General features: G+C 39.8%; 1 protein-coding gene across 2 annotated transcripts in view; it reads left to right on the forward strand.

Annotated features, from left to right (window-relative positions):
* Positions 1-11,004: 11,004 nt before the first annotated feature.
* Positions 11,005-19,128, forward strand: part of CPNE8 (copine 8) — a 185,152-nt gene continuing 177,028 nt past the window's right edge. Inside the window, exons 1-2 of one of the 2 annotated variants that reach the window (XM_081128758.1) lie at positions 11,005-12,597; positions 12,874-13,005. In XM_081128758.1, the coding sequence (XP_080984884.1) occupies positions 12,335-12,597; positions 12,874-13,005 (395 nt within the window). In that variant the 5' untranslated portion in view covers positions 11,005-12,334. Of the gene's footprint in view, positions 12,598-12,873; positions 13,006-13,176; positions 13,707-19,128 lie in introns of those variants that run through there. The other variant, XM_081128759.1, reaches the window with a different exon arrangement.

Below are 19,128 nucleotides of genomic sequence, written 5' to 3' on the forward strand. Positions count from 1 at the left end.
GGGGATCGTGCCCACAACCCGGGGAATGTGCCCTGATTGGGAATCGAACCCCGATCGCCTGAATCCTAAATCGATGCTCAACCGCTGAGCCACACCCGGCTGGGCAATCATTTCTTTAAAATTTAAACTTGATCCAAGTGACTTAATCTTATTATATAAAATAGTTTATATAGAGAGTTTGGGGAAACAACATACATAGAATAAGTGTCATTAATTATTTTAAAAACAGAATTTGACTCAAATAAGACTTTAAGTAGAAGAAAAAGAAAAAATCTTTAGGAAAACAAAAGTAATTAAAAAATCTAAATCTGATTAGTCACAACAGTCACAGCTGTTCACAACAGCAGGAAGAAAAGCCACTGGCAGATAATTTGGTTACTAATTGTTTGTGCTCACTCCCAGGTAGGCATATGCCACCTGCTGGTCAGACAGTTGGAGCTGTGACTATTCCCATTGTGCTACAAGCATGAGTCAGAGTCTGAAGAGTGGAGATGTATTTTCACAAAGCAAAACCTTTTGGGAGTAGATTTTTTTTAACTGTTCTAAAAGGAGGTACTATATTGTAGCACAACCCTCAAAATCGACTTTCAATGCCTTGTTGATTAAATTTATGAAGCAATAACATTTAGTTATATATTTGAACTGAAATCCACTTTCTGCACAAACATAAACACTAGTTTTGATGTTATTGTTTTCTCCTATTTACTGAATCTCCTTTCCACCAAAGCAGATGTAAGAGAATTTTCAACTGAATTATAGAAATAATCCTTGGGAGAAGACTCATTTATCCATAATCAAGGCCTCTTATGGTGGGTGATGTTCAGAGATTTATGGACAGCTTCTTGAAATGACCGTATACAAAGCCAAAAAGAAGTCTTGAAAAATTCTGAACTGTTATCACATAATCCATGTTATCTGTCAACACTATAATTAAATTATTAATCAATAATAAAAAAGTAAAATAAAACTCTGAAAAAAAGATAGATTCCTAAATAATCAGTTGTTTATAGATGAATTCAAAATGAAATTTATAAAAAATTTGGAATTGAACAACAACAAAGTACTATATACCAAAATTATAGTATGCAGGTAAAGCAGTGCTATAGGGAAATTTATGCTTTAAATCATTTAACTAAATAAGTCAGAAAAATGAAACAGTAAAGGAAAAAGACATATAACAGAATATAGTAAAAATAAAAATATAAATTATTAGAAAATGAAACAGATAACATGGCACACAAAACATGAAGTATTAGCAGAGCTAAATGACTATGAGCAATAATAAATGCCATGAAACTTCAGAGGAGGAACAGATTAACTATAAGAGAAGGGAAAATAATTTGTTACAGTGAGAAGAATCCAGACTTGGAATTACTTGGTTGGAGACATCTGCCACTTACTCTAGATTTTATAATTTAGATAAGTTACTGAGACTCCCTAAATCTAAATTTTCTTAACTGAAAAAGGGAGTAAATATATCCTTTTAAAATAATATCTACTTCACAAGGGTTGGGTGAGAATTAAATGATAGTAGTAATTAACATTATTTAATATATTTCAACTTTGACTTTCATTGCCTAAGGATTGCTCTGATATAGTAAATTTCATTTAAGAGTGTGCAGTGCTTAATGTGTATACTTTAAAATGCCATTCAGTAGCTGATAATACATATGTACAAAGGGAAACAAAGCACTTTTATGATGAGAATTTAAGATTTGAAAAGACTCTCTGAATTGAAACATCAGACTGCCTCCTGGTTAACTCCACCAGTTTTTTCCCACATTAAAATAACTCTCATTTGTAATTCATGCAATATCTATTTAAATAATATATAATTAAAGTGTTCAATTTGATAAGTTTTGACATATGTTATACAAGTGTGAGACCATCACCACAATCAAGATTATGAACATACTGTACATACTGTATAATTTCACTGATATAAAATTTTAGAAAATGTGAACTAACCCATAGTGAAATGCAGCCAATAATTGCAGCCAACATATCCATCACCTCCCAAAATTTATTTGTGCCCTTTTATTATGTCTTCTTTTTACCTCTCCTACCCCCATCCTACCTCCTGGTTCATAGGCATCCAATTATTGGCTACATTTCACTATGGGTTAGTTCACATTTTCTAAAATTTTATATCAGTGAAATTATACAGTATGTACTCTTTTGTCTGGTTTCTTTCACAAAGCATAATTACTTTGAGAGTCATCTATGTTGTTGCCTTTATCAATAATTCATTTTTTAATTTTTTTTACTTTAAAAATTTTTATTGTGTGTACCACAGGCTAAGAAACAAAGAAATACCAGGGGTAGCTTCTCAGCCATGCTATGCACTGGAACAAAAGAAAACATTCTGCCATTGAACAAAATTCTAAATAGACCAAATTTCCAAACAATCAAACAAACAAACAAAAAAACCCCAAAACAAAGGATTAAAGTAAAAACTACTTGAGAATTAATTTTCATCTTATGAGCAATTTGAAATCAAAACTTCAGAATCATAATAGTGACTCTATCAAATTTTTCTGTGATAAAACTTCTGCTACAACACAATACAATAAACACAATACAATAAACGTCCTACTGGTCCAGAAATTGTATTATAACTGAAACAGGATAATTATAGAAATAATTGCATGAGAATTGCATGTTCAACAGAACCACTGAAAATCATCCTTTTCAGACTGAAAATAAGTCTTACGGGTGCAGAAGAACCCTTCAGACTCTTCAGTAAGATTTGAAAGGAAGACCAGGTGCATCTGTTCATTGCTTTTTGTTGTTGACTAATGTTCTATTGTATAGCATACCATAACTTGTTCATTCATCTTTTGCTTCCAATTTTTGGCTGTTATTACAAATAAAACCACCATTTTGTATGGACATATGATTTATTTATCTTGGGAAAATACCTAGTAGTAGAATGGCTGGATCATATGGTTAGTATACAGTTAACTTTTAAGAAACTGCCAAACTGTTTTTCAAAGTGACTGTATCTTTCTACATTCCTACCAACAATATATGAGAGTTCCAGGTGCTCCAGACCTTTGTCAACATTTGGTGTGATCAATTTCTTTAATTTTAGCCATCCTAATAACTGTGTTATTGTATTTCATTGTGATTTTCATTTATAATTTTCTAATAATTAATGATATTGAGCATTTTTTTCATACACTTATTTGCTCTTTGTGTACCTCCTTTGGTGAACTTGTTAGCTTTCTTATTGAATTTTGAGTGTTCTTTGTATATTCTGAATACAAGTCCTTGAAAAGATATATGTTTTACAAAATATTTTCTCTAGTGCTGCTTTGTCTTTTTATTTTCTATTACCTTTCAAAGAATAGAAAATTTTACTTTTGATGAAGTTCAATGTATCAATTTGTTCTTTTATGCTTTAGTGTCATATCTTTGAAATATTTGTCTAACTCAAGGTCATAAAAATTTCCTCCTAATTTCATAATTTTAGCTTTTACATTGAGGTCTATGATGCATTTGTGTTAAATTTTTGTATGTTGTATAAGGTATGTACTAAAGTTCTTTTTTTCCCCAAATGGATATCCAATTGAACAATTTTTAACTTTGATAAATATTACCAGGTTGTTCTCTATGAAGGTTACAGCACTTTACGCTTCTACCAGACATTTATGAGGGTGTCTCTCACAGTCTCACAACACTTATTTACCAGGAAAAAATTAGTATCTTCATTCACTGTTAAATTGCATTTTTAAAATTATAAGTGATTTGAGCATCATTTCATATATTTTGGATCTATTTGCATTTCTTTTTTCTGTGAACTGCTTATTTCTGTCCTTTGCTCAGGATTTTCTATTGGGTTGTTGGACATTTTTCTTTTGTTTTAGGAAATTAATTTAAAAATTTGGATACTATTTGGTTGCTTTTTTAAAAAGTAAAAAAGATCAGAGTATAACACATGAACACTTACTTTGTGAAAAATATTTGAACTTTTAAAACTAAAATAATGTTTTAAAAGGAAGTCTGAAACGACTTCATTAGAAAACTAACATGACTGACTAGACCAGCATTTGAAAAGTCCAAAGAGGCAGTGAGGTCGTGTAAATAGCTACTTTGACTGAAATAGACTAAATGTTTTACTTTCATTTACTGTCTATATTTGCAAAACAAGATTACATAATACAAAAACTTGGCTCCAGTCAATGAAATATGTGTGGTTCTTCAACAGAAGGATTTCCTACTGTGACTCTCCTCAACAGCATCAGCGTTATTTAGCAAAAGTATCATCTGTGGAGGTTTGGTCCCTCAACATCAAAAGGCAAAAACAGGCAGATTTTATGATGTAAACTTAAAGATAATTGTTCTGTGGATAGCTCTTCATAGATGAATTTTAAATAAAAAGATTTTAATAAATGCCATAGATTATCCTTTTATTAAAGCAGAAACTAACCCTTAACACATTCTCTTAGAATAAGTAACTCAAGTCCTTCCGTTTAAAGCAAAGTTACCACTTTCAGTGACCGTGAAAACTTTTCATCAACATCTAAAAACCTAACATAAACAACTTATTTCTATAAACCACACAACATTTTAAGGGACTCACCTGGGAAACACAATAACTAAGTGATCTGAACTTGAATAGAAAGTACGCCATCTACTGTGACAAATCATGGTCAATTTAACAGCAATTATCATGGTTATGAAAAACGCTTTTGTAAATGGCAAAGTTCTGCCCAAATCCCTTGAACAGTTAGAGAAAGGTCCTGCAAAATGCTAGCATTTTTGCATTAAAATAACTATTTTCAAACATAATGACAGGCTGGGCTATCCCAGAAGAATGTTAATTTCACCAAGTTAGTAAGTAGATTTATATCCTTTACTCTGTGTGTCTCTCCATTTTCCTGTAAAACTTCTATTCTTTTGCACGGTTGCACATTCTAATTGTCCAAGCAGGAAAGAAGCCAGAGTAGACTCTGACTACACACTAGTTACCGCTTATCTGCCCTGCTCTAGAAGTGATCAACATCAGGTTGGAAAAGCAGGCATTAATTCTTCCACATCACGGCCATAAAATGCCAGAGGCGTTGTTCCTATGTGAGGCCCTCAGCCTGGACGGGAAACCTATTTTCTACAATGAAATCTTCCGGAGCCGGGCGGGCCTCACGTCCAAGGAAGTGAAGCAGGGCTGGAGATGAGTTTCCAGGGGCATTTCATCGGAAGAATCTGAATAATAGACCTGGAATGATAACTGAACAATTTTAAAGGCTTCTGCAATATTGGGAACTGCCCGAGAAAGTGTGGCAACCCACAGCAACAACAAAACAAGGCAATAGGATGACCCCTGCGGGTGCTGCTGGCATGATCTCCCTGGCTTCTTTCTCCTTAAAAGCATTTTCTTCTTTGTCCTTAGTGCCTCAGTCCTGGGATTTTTCTACCCTATTTTTTCTTTCTTTTTTAAAAAAAATATATCTTTATTGATTTCAGAGAGAGGAAGGGAGAGAGAGAGATGGAAACATCAATGATGAGAGAGTCATTGATCGGCTGCCTCCTGCACGGCCACGACTGGGGATCGAGCCCGCAACCCGGGCCTGTGCCCTGACCGGGAATCGAACTGTGATCTCCGGGATCCTAGGTCGATGCTCAACCGCTGAGCCTTGCTGGCAGGGCTACCCTATTTTTTCAAGTGCTTCTTCAGCACCCATTTCTTTGATGGGACCCTTGTTTTTCCTCCTTTCCTCAGCAGTTACTCATCAGATTTTCTTTTCCTTTTTTATTTCTCTTTCCTTTTCCCTAGAGTGTTCACCCAAGTCCTTGCTTCAATGACTAACTTTTAAGTTATTGACTCCAACCTGGACGATCCTGTTCCCTCACCATAGCCCTAAATGCCTGTTGGACATTCCACTTGAGGGCTCAGCTCTCTCCTGAGCTCAATATATCAAAGCAAATTTCGACAGTCACTGGCCACATAACGCCTGACTCATGTCAGTCAATATGCTGGGTGCAGGAGATAATCAGTGATAGAGAGACTGGTCCTTATGCTTTTGAAGCTCAAAGTCTAGCAGGGGAAACAGATAGCAAGCAAGTTGTTACTCAGTACTTATTCTAATGATATACTTAAAGGTAAAAGGTGTTATGACCTAGCCTATTTGGGGCATTTAGGAAGGCTCCTGCAGGAGCAAAATAGTTTGGACTTCATTTCCTACTATAAGAATGCTTTCTTTACTATATTCTTTTGATAAGTTTCAGAATTTTTTAGGTCTGCCCTTTCTGACTTATTCTTGCAAATGGATTTCTTCCGGCAGCCTTGAAAAATCAAACTCTCTGAATTAGCAGTTTCTACTTGGGGGAAACTTTAGATAAATTTGGAGGCTGAAAACATTTATCAAAAGTTAAGACCTGTTCTATGTTATTAACCATGAAAATATGTCCTTGTAAAATTCTTGCAACAAGCCCCTTTTAAAGACACCTGGATTTCAAGAAGTATAGAGTTTATTCTATGCAAGTTCCTAATATTAACTGATTATCATTAGATAATCATAGCTAAATGAATGTCTATACCTCTAGAAGAAATGTAAACTGCTATTTTCCCTTAATAGATATAAGAATATTAGAATTTCACCTTTATCTCTTCTCTGTGCATAAAGTAAGTTGTCCTGTTAAATTAATTTTTTACAAACAATGCAAATATACTTATTGGACACTTTCCTGAAGAAGTGACATTTTAGATAGGCCCTGAGGCATGAATAGGAGTTTGACTAAGTAAAGATGGAGTTAGGGCAATATATATAAAATAAAAAATAAAATCTTCAAAGAGGAGAGGAGCATGGCAGTTTAGAATGGTTCGGGGAAGGCCATGTGACTGAATTAGAGTAAATGTGGATCCCCTTTGGTCATATGAGCTATGTAAATCATGTTAAATTATTACTTGTCAGATAGGTGACTCTTCTTGGAATGCAACTTTGGGTAGCTTCACGAGAAAATAGATCTAGAGAGTTAAAACCATCATCACCAAATTATTATTATCAATATAAGCATTAATGCTACTCTGATTTTAAACGCTAAGCACTAAATGAGTTACACACATTATCATTAATTTTCACCAACTGTGTATCATAGATGATAGTATCATTTTAAAGATAAAAATACTGAGGCTCAGAGATATTTGAGAAGACTTCGTCAGGAAGTGACATCTAACTTGGGGTTTGAAGAATAAGTGTTAGTTAAGGAAAGAGGCACAGAGGAATATGCCTGGCAAAGAGTGAATTCAGCAGGAATTTGAGAAGAACAGATTAATGTTTTATAAAGTACATTCTAGCTGCAGAATAGGGAGAAGATTGAAGATGACTGGAAACAGGGAGACAGGTAGGAGAGCATTGCATTGCCCCAGGTAGAAGATGGTAGTAAACTGAACTAAAGGTAGTGACAGAGTGGAAGCGAAAGTTGAATAGATTTCAGAAATATCAGGAAGTAGAATAGATGATCAGTACTGTCCAATAAACCTCTACAGCGTGAAGGAAATGTTCTGTAATCTGCACTAGCCAATAGGGTAGCCACTAGCCATATGTGGCTATTGAGCATTTGAAATGTAACTAATGCAACTGAGGAACTTCATTTATTTATTTATTTTTTTAGATATATCTTTATTGATTTCAGAGAGAAGAAGGGAGAGGGAGAGAGAGAGAGAGAGAAAGAGAGAGAGAGAGAGAGAGAGAGAGAAACATCAATGATGAGAGAGTCATTGCTCTGCTGCCTCCTGCACCGCCTCCACCGGTGATTGAGCCCGCAGCCTGGGCATGTGCCCTGACCAGGAATCGAACTGTGATCTCCTGGATCCTAGGTCAGTGCTCAACTGCTGAGCCACACCCAGCTGGGCAGGAACTTCATTTTTAATTTTATTTAATATTAATTAGTTTAAATTTAAATAGCCACTTGTGCCTTGTGGCTACTCTACTGGACAGAGCAGGATTAGATAACTTAACTTACTCTCCTTTTTATATATCCTCAAATTATAAGGTCTTGTAAGATAACCCCACTCTATCCAAATTTACAGCCTTTCTCTTTGGTGAGTTTGCTCTTCTCACTACTGTACAAACATGTGCAATACTTATTTTTACCTCCACATTTGCTCATATTTCCTTACCTATATTGTTCTGTCCTCCCTTTTTACTACTGAAAAATATCAAGTCCCATTTTTCCCAGGAATGTTATACCGGCTATTCTTTCTCATTAATGTGTCTTTCTTTGAGCATCAGTCACATCGGTCTACACCACATGATCTCATGACAAGTCACAGCACATTTCTTGCTATTTCTTATCTTTTATTGGTGTGATGAGTTGATGCTGGGTCTCACACTAAAATAATGCTTGAAAGCAGGGAACATATTTTTCAGATTTTCTATATTTTTTCCTTCTTTGTTTATGTATAGATAGCAAAGCCATTCTTGAAGACAAATCCTTGCTTACTACTATGATCCTACTCTTTACAATGGATGCTACAAGACTTCTGATTCCTTATATAAATTTATTTTTTCAAACAGAATAAATTAAAAGTAGTGAAAAAATTAGATCAGCATTTTTTAAAATGAGGGACATATAATTATTTTAGTCTTAATTGAATTGACTATTTTTAGTGGGTAGTCCCCAAAGATGACTGCTATCAATTCCTTCCTTTCCAATAAATGTATGCTGCTGCAGCCTTTAAGTCAACTCAGCCACCTCTCCTGCTCCCTTTGAATTTGGGCTAACCTTGTGAATTGCTTTGACAAACTGAAACCAGTGGAAGTGACACTGAGCCAGTTCCAGGTTCAGCTTTTCAGAGGCTTGGCAGCTTCTACTTTGGCTCTAAGAAAGCCAGTTACCATGATGTGAAGTTCTGGCTCAACTGCTAAATGAAGAGAAACCAGGAAAGCCACATGGAAGAAGAGCACTGAGCTGCCAGACATGGTAAGGAAGACTTCTTGGATTTTCCAGGCCAGCTAGCCTCTAGCTGAATGCAACCATGTGCACGACCCCAGCTGACACTGCATGGAACAGAACTGCCTGTCTAAACCCTACCCTAATTGCTCACTCAAAGAATCATGAAAAAGAGTAAAACCATTGTTGTTTTGAGTGGTAAAGTTTTGGACTGGCTTGTTACACAGCAATAGATAACTGAAATATTATCATTAAGAAAAAAAAGATTCAGTCACAGTAAGATAGTGGACCTCATTTTGACCACTTTCCTGATCCACCCCTTTCCCAATCCTGACAAGTTCATGGTGTCTCTTTATTGAATAGCCAGTGGTTGAGCCAAACGACTCTGTGGTAATGGAAAACTAAATGTTACCCAAATCAATCCAAGACTTTCAAAACATAATTTGAAATATGTTCTTCTGTATGCTTAAATACTAAGTATGACGTTGTGAAATTGAAAGCATTGTGTATTCTGAATGGTCTCTTAAGTATAAAATTTATTTATCAAACACAGAAAAAAAAGTTTTTGCTTGGGAATAGGCTTACCTAAAGAACCATCCAAGAGCCCTTAGAAAGGTGTTTCTTGACTAAAATATTGGATTTAATGTTCCTGGATACTTATTCACAACATATCTTAATCTTGCTATTATTTGCAACATTTTAAAAGTGCTATTTTTCTGATTGCTTTAACCATTGGAAAGGTGGTATTTAAATGCTGGTGAGATAAGGACCTTATCTAGTCACAAAGATAATTTCAAGCTAAAGATCTAGTGATACTATTTTATTGTCTGAAATGCTTGAATTATCTGCAGACTTGATCTGCTTTGGGTAAATCATCCCCAAATGCTTAGCAGGTCGGAGAGAAGGCAGGTACTCAGAGAACATGTTTTGGACGTTCATTAAAATGTCTTCCCTCAGCTGCAATTTTCCCATAATTAAACAGCGAGTCCATTCTTTGCTATTATATAAGTTTATTTTATAAGCTACGCCTATATAGAGCAGGTTATGTGGCTAAACTGATTATATAGCCATCCATAGAGGTTAAGCAATGACATAGCTATCTATTTTCTTCAATTTCCTGAGGACATTTTGAAGGTGAGCATATGGCAATGCTGGCATTTCTGACTTATCCTGGGGTGGAAGAGTTGTTAGGCCCAACTGAGCGAATTTTCCACTGATGGAGCTACAGCCTGAAGAACTGCTCAGCGCAATTTGTTTTGGATTTCTGTGTGAGCTGATACAGCACTTGCCAGATGAGGTAAATGAACTTTGTCCTTATAAGGATATGCTCTTTCAGACTAGCTGATTCTTTTTGACCATGCTTTTTCGTAAATAAATGCTTCTGAAAAATAGCGGACAATGACAATTTAATTTACAAACTGAGGTCTTCTCCAGTCTTATGGAATAATAGAATCGCAGAAATAAAAACTCATGATTCATTCAGTATAATCTCTACCCAGTCATCCATCTTGCTGGCAGGAGCTTTACCTCCTAGGTCTAGCACAGTGACTATGCACATAGTAAACGTTCAACTAATTTTTACTGAGCCACTGACTTGGTGAATAATGGCTGCTTATACATTTTAGTAAATAAAATTCATCTTTAATTTTTAACACATTCTAGAGTCATTTATGTTATTTCAGTACATTTTAATAAATATAAACTTTTTATTAAAAATTTTTCAAAATAAAAGTTTAAAGAAATAGACATATCATGATTCATGATACTGATTAGGTTGTTTAAAGTTATTTTTAAACATTGTAATTCATTATGTATTGTGCTGATTACACTAACAAAGAGTTTGAATACACTTTAAAAGTTTTTTCGCTTAAAGCTTACTTCAACATAATGAACTTATGAGTGCTGAATATATAAGGAACACTCAAAACTCAAGAATAAAAAAAACAATTCAGTAAAAATGAACAAAATATTTGAACAGACACTATAAAAGAAGATCTACAGATAGCAAATAAGCACACAAAAATATGCTTGTCATTAGTTATTAACCCACAGTGAGACTCATGTCAACATCATTGGTCATTAACCCACTCCTACACACCTATTAGATTGGCTAAAATTTATTTATTTCCCTTTTTATTGAATTTATTGGAGTGACACCAGTTAACAAAATTTATACAAGTTTCAGATGCACAACTGCACAACACATCATCTGTACACTGTATTGTGTGTTTACCACCCCAAGTTAAGTCTCCTTCCATCACTATTTATCCCCCATTCTCTCCTCCATTTGCTAAAATTTAAACAAGTAACGTAAGTATTGGTAGGGTTGTGAAAAAACTGGAACTCATATAATGCTGTGGGAATGGAAAGTAGTAAATCTATTTTTGAACAATTTAGTAGTTTCTTAAAAAGTTAAATATTCACATTCCATATGATGCTGCTGTTCCACTCCTAGATATTTACCCAAATGTAATGAAAACATATGTCCACATAAAGACTTCTACATAAATGTTCATAGCAGTTCTACTTGTAATAGCCCAAGCCCGGAAACAAGTTAATGTCCACCAATGCATGAATGGATAAACAATTTGTGGCACATCTATACAATGGAAGAGTAGCCAGCAATAAAAGGGAATTAGCTACTGATGCACTCAACAACACGTTAGAATCTCAAAAGAATTTTGCGCAGAGGAAGAAGCCACAGAAAAAATAGTTCATGTTGATGAATCCATATACAATATACATATATATAGAAATGCAAACTTACCTACATTTATATAAAGAATATCAGTAGTTGCCTTGAGGGTTTTTTTCGTGGTAAAGGGACATGAGAAAACTTTTGAGTTGATGGAATGTGTTATTTTGATTGTGATAGCTTCACTAAAGTATAAAGGCATCAAAATTTATCACATGGTACAAGTGTATTATGGGCTGTTAATTATATATCAATTACAGCTCAATAAAGTGGAAAAACTTAAGTAAAGGTCTTATGAATTGAGTACTATTTTAAAGTTCTCAACTTTTATTTCTTCATTAGGCTTCTGTAAAATAAAAATCTGGTTAGCTTACGGAAATACAGTAGTTCTTTCCCCCCAATTTAATTTTGGGCAAAATAATAGAAATGTATGGAGTTTTAGGACATTTCCAAATAGTAATAAACTACAGTTTAATCTGTGATAGGGAACGAGGGAAAGAATCAGACGAGCGGTGGGTGGGAAGATCAGGAAAGGAAACCAAGAAGGAAACTCGAAAGGATATTTGGCCTGGGGACGCACAGGACTGCGCCTCCGCGCCTGCACCCGCGCTCGGCTCTGTAGATTCGCTGGGCAAGTGGCTCCACGTGGGTTAAAAGGCTACAACTTACGGCAGGTCCTCACTCTTGAAAACTGTCCCTCTCTAGTTAGTCCCGCCAGCGGGAAACTCCGCGTTGGGCGCCTCCATGAAGGCGGACACCCGCCCTCGACTTTCCTCGCGCCGCGTCCCGTCCTCGGTCGCCCCTGGTGGCGGGCGCCCGGCACCCGCAGGCGCGCGGGCGAGCTGGAGGGGAGGTGCGGAGAGAGGTCGCCGAAACCGAGGTGGGCGGCTCCTCCCTGCGCTTTCGCCGATCCCGCATCCTGGCACCAGCCTGGCTGCCCCGGAATCCCGTTTCCCAAACCCGGCGCTCGCTCCCGCTCCTGCTGCTCTGCGTTCAGCTCCATGCAGGTGTTGCCGGGTGGGGTCTCGGCCGGGGAGCTGCATTATGGGGTTGTCACCTCCGGGTTTCTGGGAGGAACTTACAAGCATTTGGAAACGAGGGGGCACAGAAGAGCCCAACTGTAGAAGAATTGTCACCATTAGGCCCCCCAGGTTCCGAAGAACTGAAGGGAGAGGGAAACCAGATGGCTCCCCTAAATCCCACTCCCCCCCGCCCCACCTTGGAGTCCAGCCTGCTCCTGCCTTGTCCCATATATTGATCAGTCACTTTACCACCACTTACAGAAGGTTGGAGATCGTCCTTATGCCCCACGTCCCCAACCCTCAAGCCGCAGAGAGTGGGCATTCCGGAGGCCAGGGCCCGTCCATCTGCCCGCGGGCACAGAGGGAGAGGCCCGAGTGGGCTCCGCGGGAGAGGTGAGGACCCGCGCGAGGCGGGGAGGGGCGCGCTTATGGTAGAGGCGTAGGAGCCCGCAGAGGCGCCCGCACCGCCAGCTTCCAACCCAGGCGAAGAAAGTGCGTGACATTCCCGTCCACACCTGATTGACAGGAGGGAGTCACGGCCCAGGAGGCGGGTGTGGGTGTGGAGAGGCGGGGACAAAACCCAAACCGCAGGCAAAGCGGGCCAGGGCTGGCTCTCCTGGACGGTCTGGGTCTGGTGCCACCTATCCCGCCAGGCTGCCCGGCGGCTTCGCGGAGCCTCTCGGAGCCAGGAAAGGATTACGGGCGTCCCCGGCGGGGACCGCTGCCTGCAAGGGGGGGGGCAGGGGAGCCGGCAGTCCCGGGCGCCGCTCCCCCCGCAGCCGCAGCCTCCGTCCGGACTACCTCGCGGCTCCCTCGGGGCCGTGCGCGGGGATCCGCCTCTCTGCTCGCTCCCTCCGCCCCGCGCGCGCCCCCGCCTCCCTCTCTGCCTCCACCCTCCTCGCCGGTCGGCGACCGAGCGGAGCCGGGCTCGGAGCCCTCAGTCTGCCCGAGCTGCGGATGTGGGCGCGGGACAAGCACTCGGCGCCTCCCCCCAAGATGGACAGCCGCTACACCAGCACCGCGGGCATCGGGGACTTGAACCAGCTGAGCGCGGCCATCCCGGCCACGCGGGTGGAGGTGTCGGTGTCCTGCAGGTGAGGACGCAGCCTTTCCCCTCCCTTCGCGGGCTGGTAGCGCTGGGCGGGCGCTCGGATACTCCGCGGCTTTGCGCGGGTGAGAAGTTGCCGGGTGAGTGGCCAACAGCCCGGCTGTGGGCCCGGAGCCCCCCGCGCCCCCGGGTGGAGCGGCGCAGATCGGGTAGCGCGAACTAGAAGCGAGCGCTGGGCTTTGGGACTAAGACTTTTTGTTTCTTTCTGGGAAATGCTGTAAAAGTTGGCCGGGCTGTGACTCAGCGGGGAAAACTCATGCGGCCGCCCACTTTACAAGCCCTTTTTACGTCCCAAACGCGAGCTGTACGGTTGGCTGGTGACGGGAATCGAAGGGGACCCGCGCTGCGAAAAGCGCGTGTGGCCGCCGCGCTCGTGGCCCGGGACTCCCGCTGGCTGGCGTCAGCCGCCCTGCTGTTGCCACTGTGGGCTGCAACCTCGGCCGCTTCCTCCCCGCCTATCCGCTTCCTGGAGCCAGCCCCCCCACTCGCACTCACACACACACACACACACACTCACACACTCACACTCACACTCACACACTCTCACACACACACACTCACACACACACACTCACACACACACACTCACACACTCACACACACACTCACACACTCACACACACACTCACACACACACATTCACACTCACAGACACACACACACTCACACACACACTCACACACACTCACACTCACACACAGACACACACGCACACACACTCACACTCACACACACACACAGACACACACGCACTCATACACACACACACTCACACACACTCACACACTCACACTCACACTCACACACTCTCACACACACACACTCACACACACACACTCACACACACACACTCACACACACACACACACTCACACACTCACACACACACACACTCACACACACACATTCACACTCACAGACACACACACTCACACACACACTCACACACACTCACACTCACACACAGACACACACACGCACACACACTCACACTCACACACACACACAGACACACACGCACTCATACACACACACACTCACACACACTCACACACACTAACGCACACACACTCACACGCACACACACGCACATGCTCATGCACACACACTCACACACACACACGCACACACACACTCGCGCGCACTCACACACTCACACTCACACACACTCACACTTACACACACTCACACACTCGCACACACACTCGCGCACACACACACTCACTCACACTCACACTCACACTCTCACACACACACACTCTCACACACACTTTTCCGGGCTTCACACCTAGCGCCCCGCAGGGATTTCCGCCGCAGCCCTCTTTGCAGACGAATCAGTGCGTTACCCCAATTCCGGGAAAGTCACGGTTTTCTGTCAGCAACTAGACGCATTTGGGTGCTTGTGGCAATCGACACCCTTGCCCAGGGACTGTACCTTTCAAAGTCCTTTGCCTTGCGTGCTTTGGGCCAGTTTCCCTGTGAGTAAAGCAGCCGCATTGCCATATCGCAGATTTTGAGGAAGTGGGCGGACTAAAACTAAACTGATCAAAGCAAAAAAGGGGGGAGGATTTGCGAATTATAATTCACTCTGTTGTTGGCATACTTGGATCTCTTTCGTAGGCAAACTCTTTTCATTTGTCCACTTTCGCCCCAAGATTGTTTTTAGTGCCCTCAACACCCCCCTCCCTTCCTTTCCTTAGTATACCTTCCTTAAATAATCTGATAAACATGGGGAATCTTCCATGTAAATAAACCCTGGAACTTAAAGTGCTGCCAATCCAGTGGTATTTGATTTTGAATTTTCACAAGACTGAGTCTAAAGCCAAAGGAATAATTTTCTTGGGGGGAGGGGAAAATTAAAGCACCAACAACCCTGGGCAGAGGTGTTAATTAGTTATCCCTGAAACTATGTATAATCCCCTGATTGCTTGATTCCCTCTCACTGCTGACCTCAAACTGTGGAAACAATAATGTTGATAATGATAGCTAAACATTAAGGGCTTGTCTTATTGTGTGGCCACTGTTTTAAGTGCTTCCACAGATTTCTTTCTGTCAATTGAACAGGTGAAGCTCAATGGAAAACTCTTTTTTAGACATTAATTTCTAGGCCTTTTTTTCCCCTCTCTGAAGTTGGTTTTGGATGCTAGAGGGAGGTTATTAATATAGACAGATAATGCATAGTCAAAAATCCTACATTAACAGCATTTTCTATAGAGTTCTTGAACATCCTGCGAATTCTGAATGCCATGTGGCCTGTACATGGAATGGATATAAATATGTTGCAAATTAAAACTGAATTTCCCATAAGCTCTTTAGGGTGGTTATACCTTTAGAGGAATTATACCATAGCTGTTTTTTCCGCCAATGGGTTCCACATTTAATCACTGTGAGTTATTATTACTGTTGTTTTTCCCCCCTGGATGCTTGCTTGCTGTGAGTGTGCTGGGAAATTGAAGTCTATTAGCTTTAAGGCAGTTTGTTTCAGCTTGCTACCTCAGACCCTGGAAATGCCCTTGTTCCAGCCTTTTTTCATACCCTTCATTTGGTGTTTTGTTTTTAATTTTTCAAATAGAAGGAAAAAAGTTTCAAAACAGACCCAAGTATTTACATTGTTAAGAATTGAGTCTTGTGGTGTTCTTTGGGCTTTGGCACAAGAGACCTGGTTATAGATTCTGGCTTTGTGACTTGTGTTGTTACCTTGAAGCAAGGTCTTACCTAATTAAGCTTCCTCTTCTCTAAAATGAGGATAATTATGGTATTTATCTTATATAGAGCTTGTCAAGAGTTTAATAAGATAATGACTGAAAAGTGCTTACACGATGTATGACACAAGGAAAGTGTTAAAACTGTTGTTATTATGATACTGGCAATAGTATTTATTGAATAAATGTATTATATGATTCAGTTATGGAATTCTGTAAATAGTCCTCTTTTGAACTTCAGTAAATTGGTTAAAGAAGATAGGATAGAAGCAGCCTTGAAATACCTGTTTTCTCTTTCTCTTTGTTCTTTGATGTGCATAAGAAACTTATTTCCTAGGATACTTGTGGGGATTTCACTTAGCAACAAGGCACAATTGTAGGCCCCTCAGCCTTACTATGGGCAAGCAGAGCAAAAAATTCCCTTGCCTTTTTAATCAGAGCCCTCTGGTGATTTGCTGACACTTAACAAGCAACTCAGAATAGAATCCCTTTTGATAACCTCTTTTCACTGTCTCCAGTCTAAGACTTTTTAAAAACTTTATGATGTTTTCATCTTCATTTTGGGGGAGGTGAGAAAATCAACAATTGAAGCTTGAAGCTAAATATAATTCCTAGAAATCACTTAGTGTATTCACTGACCAAGTGTTTGAGTGTCTTTTATATGCCTAGCATTATGCCATGCTCCATGAGAAATATAAGAGAAGTTCTCTGAAAATATAAAATCTGGTTGGGAGAGAAACATGATATAACATGAAAATGTAGGACTGAATCCAAAGATGAGGTTCGTGCACAGGGAGGAAACAGATCAGTGTGGAACAGTGATTTGGAATATGCTACAAAGAGGAGATGGGGCCCCAGCCTGTGTTCTCAGTGGTTAGAGTGTCACCAGGTGCACTGGAGGGTCTTGGGTTCGATTCCTGGTCAAGGGTAGGTACCTGGTTTGCAGGTTTGATCCCTGGCCTGGGCTTGTGTGGGAGACAACCAATCAATGTGTTTCTCTTCTCACATCGCTCTCTCTCCCCCTCCCTATCCCTCCCACCCTTGCATTCTCTCTAAAAATCAATGGAAAAAATATCCTCTAGTGAGGAGTAACAAAACAACAACAACAACAACAACAAAAGAGGAGATGGGGCTTGAGGGGGGAGACGAGACGATGGGCATGGTTTGTGTTAGAGAAGGGATTGTGTACATGGTAGTTTTGCAGTGGCTACAAAATTGGTGTGTTAGGATGACAAGTGTACCTTCCTTGCTGGATTTATGTAGATAAAAGCTCCTACTTTTTGACATTTCTTCTACCCACTGTTTAGCTCTTGGATTCATTTTTCTTTATTGTGTTAATTCATAAAATTTTAAGTCAATTGGGTTGCCTAATTAAGATGTCTAGCTGAAATGATACAGCCTTAAAAACAAAATAACGTCTATAATATTCCCATTTTATTTTGAAAACAGATTAATTAGAATGAGGTAAAAGCAATGTGAAAAGTAATATACAGTAATCACCTGTTTTCCCAGGGACCTTAGTTTGTTGCACTAATGTGCTTTTGATGATTTTTGTCATTTTCGCTGATTGAGAAGTTAGCAATTATAAAAACAGTGAGATAATTCTGTATTTGTAGACTTTATAGGTTAGCTATCATATGTAAATCCTTTCTCAGCAATAATCCTAGAATGGTGATAAAATTAATTTTAAGCACTAATGTCTAAGGAAGAGTATAAAGTGGTAATTTATTGAGCACTTACTCTGTGCTATGCATTCTAAAAAGTCCTTTTGACTTGGCTATGACTCCTAATCTCCCAGTACTCCTCACAGGTACTCTCTGACTGAACATAGTCTAACAAATAAGTGCTAAAACTTGTCGCAGATAAATGTGGGCTGCAAAATACAAGAGGTATATTCCCAAAGCATGTGCTGCTATCCTAGTGGACCAAATTCTTTTTGCCTACTTGGCCATGCACATGTTGCTCTCTCTGCCCTGCACATCCCTTCCTTCCTTCCCCTTCTTTTCTTGACTAGGTTGTACTCCTTCAAGACTCAGGTCAAACATCATTTTCTCTTATGATTCCTTTCCTAAGCTGGACTTTGCTGTTTTCCCAAAGTAGCTGATGGAATTTCCCGCTACACTTCAAGGTTCTTCTGGCTGGTGTACTTGGTTTTTAGAGTTTCTCCCAAAACTGCTGTTTCTTAAAATTAACCAGCCTAAAATAATCAGTATCCCCAAAGAGGCATATTTTGGGGTGGCAAACTTATCTCTGCTTCAGTAGTTGCATTATAATTCTTAGTCTTTGCATTCTTCTTAAGTTTTATCTCTTTTGTGTCAATGTTGTTGAGGTAAGAACAGCCAAACCTGTAAAGAATTTTTATAAGAATTTATTTGAGCCAAACAGAGGATATGCCTGGAAGCAAGATCTCAAATGAATGAGAAAAATGTCTCTCAGAATGACAGTCTGCAGTTTCCTTTGTGTATTTGGAATTAAGGAAGGGACATAAAGAAGATTACATGAAGGTGGGAGAAAGCAAGGTGGGGACTAGATTGCAGGATAGCTAAGATTATTTGTTCTCTTGAGGGTGGTTATATTTCCTAGGGGTCTGAAAAAGGCATTTCAAAGGTGTGCTAACCTAGATGCACAGAAACAATGGCCAGGCTTGTTTAAGGAAAAGATAAAACTTGTAGTAGAGAATTTATATTTATTCCTGGGGTGTGACTA

Source organism: Miniopterus schreibersii (assembly GCF_964146895.1).
Source record: "Miniopterus schreibersii genome assembly, chromosome: 2".
NCBI classification, from domain to species: Eukaryota; Metazoa; Chordata; class Mammalia; order Chiroptera; family Miniopteridae; genus Miniopterus; species Miniopterus schreibersii.